Genomic DNA, 8187 nt, shown 5'->3' with positions numbered 1-8187 from the left:
TTGAGGACTGAAAATGAACTGTTCAGCATATCTGGGATAGAAATAATCTCCCAAGTTAAAAGTACCACAAAAATGGTCAGTTTGATTGTAACTTGATGATAGTACTGTGTGAGTGAGTCATTTGGTTTTATGTTAATTTTAGCAATATTCAAGCCCTAGGATCCAATAGGATTCAATAGGAATAGGATTCACAACAGTTACGACTTTGATTGTTCACGATTTTGATGAAGTGATCATGAAGTCACCTACAAATCCATAATAATTACCAGACAAGTCTTAATTAAGGAAAACACAGTCTAATTAACTGAAGACATTGTTGAGAAAGTTTGTAACATCAGAAAAGTAGATACTAGTTCGTAAACTTTACATTTTTCATCACTATAGCATGCGACGCAACTGACAGATCACATACAGTGCTGCGAGTCCAATTCTAGGCATATGCACACGCCACTGGGTTACAAGAAGCAGTGACAGACACAATGTATATATATTATATATATATATATATATATATATATATATATATATATATATATATATATATATATAATATCAGGTCATATCCCTGGTGGCAGCAACATGCTGTACAAGTATGTATACAATCTTACAAAAAGTTTATATCACACAGTAGATTCATTTGGCTGAATGTCTGTACAATGTTGACAAATCTTGTCACCACTGACAACAGGCATGGGCACCATTGACAACAAGCATGGGCACCATTGACAACAAGTCTTGTCACCACTGACAACAAGTCTTGTCACCACTGACAACAAGTCTTGTCTCCATTGACAACATGCCTGGGCACCACTGACAACAAGTCTTGTCACCATTGACAACATGTCTTGTCACCATTGACAACAAGTCTTGTCACCATTGACAACAAGCATGGGCACCATTGACAACAAGTCTTGTCACCATTGACAACATGCCTGGTCACCATTGACAACAATTCTTGTCACCATTGACAACATGCCTGGGCACCACTGACAACAGCTTTGGCACCATTGACAAGTCTTGGAACCATAGATAAGTCCTTATCTCCATTGACAATAAGCCATGGCACCATAGACAAAGAGTCTTGGAACCACTCACAAGGCCCAGTAATTGACAAAACTGAGCACTGTTTTCAAAACCCAACTGTTGACAAGACCAGGCATCGCTGACACTAAGTGTAGGATTGACCCTATACACTGTGCATAATTGACAAATCGGTGCAGTTGACCATCTTGGTACAGTAACCAATATCTGTTCCATTGACAAAATCAGTAGATTGTCGACAAATATGGGCACTGTTTGAAAGTCCATATAATGTTGACAAATCTTGGTAATGTTGACAAGCCTAATAATGTTGACACATTTGGGTAATCTTGAGAAATCTGTTTCATGTTGAAATGTCAGGGCAACGTTGACAAATCAGTATAATGTTGACGTGTCTGGGTGTCGTTGACAGTCTGCATAGCTTGGTGATGGCTGACTGTCGTTGACCTGCCACCCAGCTCTTGCAGACTGGCGATACATAGACATAAATGACTGATGCTTGTGAAGGTGGAGATGGTAGTGGTGCCTTACACACTGTTGGTGTGCAGAAAGGACTGCTTGTGCTGTGTCCACATCAATCACAACTACACCACTCCGCCGTCAAAACTGAAGGTATATTTCTTCAGAAACATCCTTAAATGACTTTACACAAAAACTTCAAAAATGGATGTTGCACTGGCATGAATAAATCCTATCGTAATCACAATCTCATTCTTATTTCACTGCATTTATTTTTATTACCAACAGGTGATTTGTGGCAACTTGAGAACCTCTGAGAATTATTTTGATAAAACACTGATGTGACACTCCATTCCTCTCTCGTCGAGTATCATGACACGGATGCTTCCACATTTATACCACGCTGGAGTATGTGTTACATCAGTAAACCACTTCAATACTTGTATCACATGGCATATATCCATCAAGTCAGTGTCCTCGTCTCCAAGGAGACGGCACTCATTGAAACATAGTGTCAAAACTGCACCACCAACTCTGAACACATTGCCTTTCACTGGGTTAAATGCAAGCATTAACCAACCAAACAGTTTACACACATCACTCCAGCACATATACACAGCTACTATGAGCTTTCAACTAAAACAGCCCTTCACCCTTTCAATGACAGATGTGTACCACTTGCCCTCAAAGTGGGATCTGTCTTAAAAGGGTTAATTATTTTGATGTTGTGTAAAGGCATTCCCTAGGTAACCAGCCTAGCATATGCACACTTCTCATTCCATGATCACAACTTTAAAGGTCAAATAAAAGTCGCAATAACTGTTTTCACGGCAATGTCCTTTCCATTTATGAAGCATTGCAACAAAATCAACACAGATCAAACAAATCAGAGATTAGACAAAACAGGAAATTCCATCAAACCCTGCTTGTTACACCTTGCCAATCAATACAATATATAGTCCACTCCGCTTCTCCATTTAGAATCTGTGTCCCAGGGAGATTGGCAATGATTTGTGACGTCATCTTTTCGGATGACAACCGGCAGCCATCAGTGGAAGTTAGTCATTGATTTGTTTCACATTCTGATTGATTATCCTTGAGGTCAATTGACTGCTGGCTGAAGACTTTAACTAAATCGTGTATCCAAACCAAGACTTTGCGATCCATCAATAACTGTGACTATCTATAGAAACTGGCTTATTGATCCAAGAATTGACTGCTTGTGTCATCTGAGAGAAAACTTATCAGATCGGCACAAACAAAATTGCTCTGCATTTAACAATTGCCACAACAATAAGGACAGTTGTGCAATTTCTCTGTGCAAGTAAAATATGGTCATTGAAGGTTTGATATCACAAAATTCATGCACCATTGGGTTTTTTTGTCCACCATTTTGCATCTGCTGTGAACTCCTGACACTGTCCTCACACCAAAGCTCCTTGCATCTCTAATCAGCTGGATGTTCCGGACATGAACGGTTTACTTCAAACCATTTGTCTATACACCTACAAAGGAAAAGAACTGAATCAGTGGATCAGCTTATACTGTAATGAGTGAGTGTTTGTTTTCGTTTGTTTGTTGTTTAACGCCGCACCACACTCAGCAATATTTCAGCTACATGACGGCGGTCTGGACCAGACAATCCAGTGATTGACATCACGAGCATCGATCCACACAATTTGGATCGATGCCATGTATCAACCAAGTCAGCGAGCCTTACCAACCGATCCCGTCTGTCGACTTTTAAGACAAGCATAGTCGCCTTTTAAAAATGTTTAAGGCGATATTTGACATATTTACTGATGAATCAAGGAGTAAAGTACAATACAGTGAGCAAGTAAGTATAGCTTTACGCCACTTTCAACAATATTCCTGCAATATCACAGGAGGGTATGCCAGAAATGGCCTTCCCATATTGTGCCCATGTGTGGTATCAAACCTGATCCTTCAGCATAATGAACAAACATATCAACCAATGAGCACCATTGCCTAAGTAGAATATAATATAATAGCAGTGAGTGAGTATGGTTTTACGCCCTTTTTAAACAATATTCCAGCAATATCACAACATTGGACACCAGAAATGGGCTTCACACATTGTACCCATGCAGGGAATCAAACCCAGGTCGTCAGTGTGATGAGTGAACACTTTAACCACTAGGCTACCCCAATGCCCCGATTGTAATGGAACTACTTGAGGTATGTCAATGTAGCTACACCATCCACACAGGGACCTGTATTTGAATTGCATCTGGAAGCAGCAGCTCGGTTCTGATGGAAGCACAGTGAGACATGATTGCTGTTAACCACTTTGACAAGACTGAGATTTAACATGTTTAACAAAGTTAACAAGCTGATGATAAACAGTACTTACGCTTTGTGATATATACACAAGCATGGTAGTCTGGCAATGGTATCCCCTTTCTGCAGATCTTCAAAACATATGACACACTCACCCTTGTCATCTGGCAACACATCCTCTGTAACATAGCAACAGTGTGTGAGTGAGTGAGTGAATGTTTTTAAGTGTTACTGTTAACAATCCAAAACATATTCAGATCCAGGAGGGTACAGCGGTGCATGCTCCCCTTCCAGAAGTAGAAGCACAACAAATATTTATACATTGTAAGCTTCATACAGTGACATATAGGCAACAGTCAGCAGTTGGAACTAACTGTTTTAGTCCACTCGTCCTTATAATGATAACAGAGCAAAATCCTTAAAACGGGCATATATCTACTAATCCTAATGATAACGCAACTATTTGGCAGTTTGGCAAGGAATGTAGGACTAGAGCCAATTTCAGACGCTGTATTAATAGTACTACAACCCAATAAGTTAGTCAAATATTTACCTTTCCAATGCAACATGGCTACCATGTGGAAATTATTTCAATGATTACTTGCACCGATATCATCATGATCAGACTGGTATGTTGCAGTCCCATAACACACCCCTCTCTCTGCTTGCTGAAGCAGTATCATGCCAGCCTGCTGGGGCTGGGACGGGTAATTCGGATACTTGGATCGAGTGGGTACTGAGCAAGACCCGGGTACCCACAGGACTACGTCATGTCATGTGATATATTTTCAATGACAAAAATTATCTCTAACGCCATGGTTACACTACAAGCGACTAATCTTCACATTTTTTTCTGACTTTTATATATTTTAATATGGCTTCAATCAAGTTCGATCCATGAAGAGCCGGGGTAGAATAGCTCTTCAGCAACCCATGCTTGACGTCAAAGGCAACTATGCTTGTCGTAAAATGTCGACTAACGGGATCTGGTGGTCAGGCTCTCTGACTTGGTTGATGCATGTCATCGTACCCCAATTGATTGTCTATTCCAGACTCGATTATTTACAGACTACCGTCATATAGCTGGAATATTGCTGAGTGCAGCGTTAAACAACAAACAAACAAAACATCAATCGAGTTCAGTGTAAGCATGGCCAGATCATTTTATATGTTTATCTTAATACTTTTTTCCAGGGCTATGCTCAAACAATTCCCAATAGGACATTTTGTACCGATTTTATGAGACCTACATGATACTCGTTTGGACTTGTCCCAGCCCTACAGCCTGAATAATCAGCGTTAGGAACTAACAGTTTCAGCTCACTAGTTCTTATAATGATAACATATAGCAAAACCCTTTAAATCGCAAATTTCTACCAGTCCTTATGATACCTTAACTACAGGGGAGTTTCTATTGCACGTAACCCAGTGAGGGACAAGCAACCTAGTGGCTGACAGCATGGCCACTAATTTACATTGTTGCAGTTTGGTGATAAACAATTAGCCAGTTCAGTGCTCATTTAGTTAGCTTTTACAAATAGCATGATCTACTACAGCGTTAGAAATTGGCACTAGTCCTATAGTCCTTGCCAAACTGCCCAATGGTAAAGGTATCATAAGGACTACTAGGAATTTGCCCTTTTTAAGGGTTTTGCTATATGTTATCATTATATGGACTAGTGGACTAGTGGACTAGTGTTAGTTTCTTACGCTGTACTATGTACTGGAAACCTAATCTAGCCTGGAATCCCCATGAGGAGAGAAACGGCCATGATGTGGGTGGGTGTACAGTGTTTGTTTGTCATCATCCATCATTAGCTGTGTGGTGATAATACACGATATTGAGCAAATATTATTCAGAGCTCCTTTAGCTGGCTTTTACAAATAGCATGAGCTACAATGTACTTGATACCTAATCTAGCCTGGAATCCCCATGAGGAAAGAAACAGCCATGTGTGAGTGGGTGTACTGAATGTTTGTTTGTCATTATCATTAGCTCTGGGGTGATAATACACAACGTTGAGCAAATGTAGTCTTACACAGCAGTCGGAATTATTGAAGCTATATTACATTGTTGTTGGTTTGGTTTTTAATACTGCACCCAGCAATATTCTAGTTAAATGAGGGTGGACTGTAAAATGGTGTGCTGTGTGGGTAACTACATCATATAAAAATAATGGGAGTCACTTCTTGTTGAAAACATGAGGAACAATCCAAACTGTACTATGACAAACAATCAGCCGGGAGGCACCCACGTGAGTCCTGTTCCACAAAGCCATATCAGCACTAATATGATCGTAACTCCCATACTTTACCATAGACTTGCGACAGTTGTAGCTCCAAGATGATGGTAACTCCCATACTTTACCATAGACATGCAACAGTCGAAGCTCCAAGATGATCGTAACTCCCATACTTTACCATAGACTTGCGACATTTGTAGCCCCAAGATGATCGTAACTCCCACACTTTAACATAGACTTGCGACATTTGTAGCTCCAAGATGATCGAAACTCCCTTCCTATAACATAGACTCATGCCTTAGCTCTAGGATTGTTTTGTGGAAAGGGACCCTGATCCTCAACGATCTACTCTAACGACATGGATGTGAAACTGGGGTCCTACTATGCTGCAGAATCCCCCTGGGACACCCAATAGAGAGGTCAAGGACAAGTGGTTGTCTTACCATTGTAGGTTATTCTTGGCTTGGTGAGGCAGATGACAAGGTGACACTCTATATCATCTGGAGGAATGAACTTGGAGCACACTGGGCACTTGATTCCTGCACAACAAAATCAGACTAAATAATATCCATTTCATTTTGTCACAGTTCCTGAAAGAAAGAAATTCCATAGTGACTGGCATACTTTGAAAAGGTTCTAGCGTGCTCCCCAGGCACCCTGGTAGTCTGTGAATGAGGAACAATTTACTAGAGTAAAAAATCTGTGCATACCTTCACTGATAACATTGTTTTGTGCTGACATCTATTTATTATACATGAAAAGTGCAGAGGTCTAGACCTGCTCAGATGCCTGATATTCTGCCGCAATTTTGCAGAAATTTTCAGTAAAAATTCTAAAATGGGAATTAAAAATTTCATATTTTAATTTAAACAAGCGTGGTCAGAGTAAAAAATCTGTGCATACCTTCACTGATAACATTGTTTTGTGCTGACATATATTTATTATACATGAAAAGTGCTGAAGTCTAGACCTGCTCAGATGCCTGATATTCTGCCGCAATTTTGCAGAAATTTTCAGTAAAAATTCTAAAATGGGAAATAAAAATTTCCTATTTTAATTTAAACAAGCGTGGTCAGAGTAAAAAATCTGTGCATAACTTCACTGATAACATTGTTTTGTGCTGACATCTATTTATTATACATGAAAAGTGCAGAGGTCTAGACCTGCTCAGATGCCTGATATCCTGCCGCAATTTTGCAGAAATTTTCAGTAAAAATTCTAAAATGGGAATTAAAAATTTCCTATTTTAATTTAAACAAGCGTGGTCAGAGTAAAAAATCTGTGCATACCTTCACTGATAACATTGTTTTGTGCTGACATATATTTATTATACATGAAAAGTGCTGAAGTCTAGACCTGCTCAGATGCCTGATATTCTGCCGCAATTTTGCAGAAATTTTCAGTAAAAATTCTAAAATGGGAATTAAAAATTTCATATTTTAATTTAAACAAGCGTGGTCAGAGTAAAAAATTTGTGCATAACTTCACTGATAACATTGTTTTGTGCTGACATATATTTATTATACATGAAAAGTGCAGAGGTCTAGACCTGCTCAGATGCCTGATATTCTGCCGCAATTTTGCAGAAATTTTCAGTAAAAATTCTAAAATGGGAATTAAAAATTTCCTATTTTAATTTAAACAAGCGTGGTCAGAGTAAAAAATCTGTGCATAACTTCACTGATAACATTGTTTTGTGCGGACATATATTTATTATACATGAAAAGTGCAGAGGTCTAGACCTGCTCAGATGCCTGATATTCTGCCGCAATTTTGCAGAAATTTTCAGTAAAAATTCTAAAATGGGAATTAAAAATTTCCTATTTTAATTTAAACAAGCGTGGTCAGAATAAAAAATCTGTGCATACCTTCACTGATAACATTGTTTTGTGCTGACATATATTTATTATACATGGAAAGTGCAGAGGTCTAGACCTGCTCAGATGCCTGATATTCTGCCGCAATTTTGCAGAAATTTTCAGTAAAAATTCTAAAATGGGAATTAAAAATTTCCTATTTTAATTTAAACAAGCGTGGTCAGAGTAAAAAATCTGTGCATAACTTCACTGATAACATTGTTTTGTGCTGACATATATTTATTATACATGAAAAGTGCAGAGGTCTAGACCTGCTCAGATGCCTG

At 38.9% G+C, this 8187-nt stretch overlaps 1 protein-coding gene across 1 annotated transcript in view; it reads right to left on the bottom strand.

Moving 5' to 3' along the window:
- Positions 1-538: 538 nt before the first annotated feature.
- Positions 539-8187, bottom strand: part of LOC139454399 (E3 ubiquitin-protein ligase ZNRF2-like) — a 29505-nt gene continuing 21856 nt past the window's right edge. The window contains exons 2-4 of the mRNA XM_071236073.1: positions 6488-6583; positions 3875-3980; positions 539-3005 (exon numbers count right to left, since the gene is read on the bottom strand). Of these exons, the coding sequence (XP_071092174.1) occupies positions 2948-3005; positions 3875-3980; positions 6488-6583 (260 nt within the window). The 3' untranslated portion in view covers positions 539-2947. The remainder of the gene's footprint in view (positions 3006-3874; positions 3981-6487; positions 6584-8187) is intronic.

The sequence above is a fragment of the Haliotis cracherodii genome, unplaced genomic scaffold (assembly GCF_022045235.1).
Source record: "Haliotis cracherodii isolate W230 unplaced genomic scaffold, xgHalCrac1.p SCAF_10, whole genome shotgun sequence".
Classification (NCBI taxonomy): Eukaryota; Metazoa; Mollusca; class Gastropoda; order Lepetellida; family Haliotidae; genus Haliotis; species Haliotis cracherodii.
This window is presented reverse-complemented; position numbering and strand designations above follow the sequence as displayed.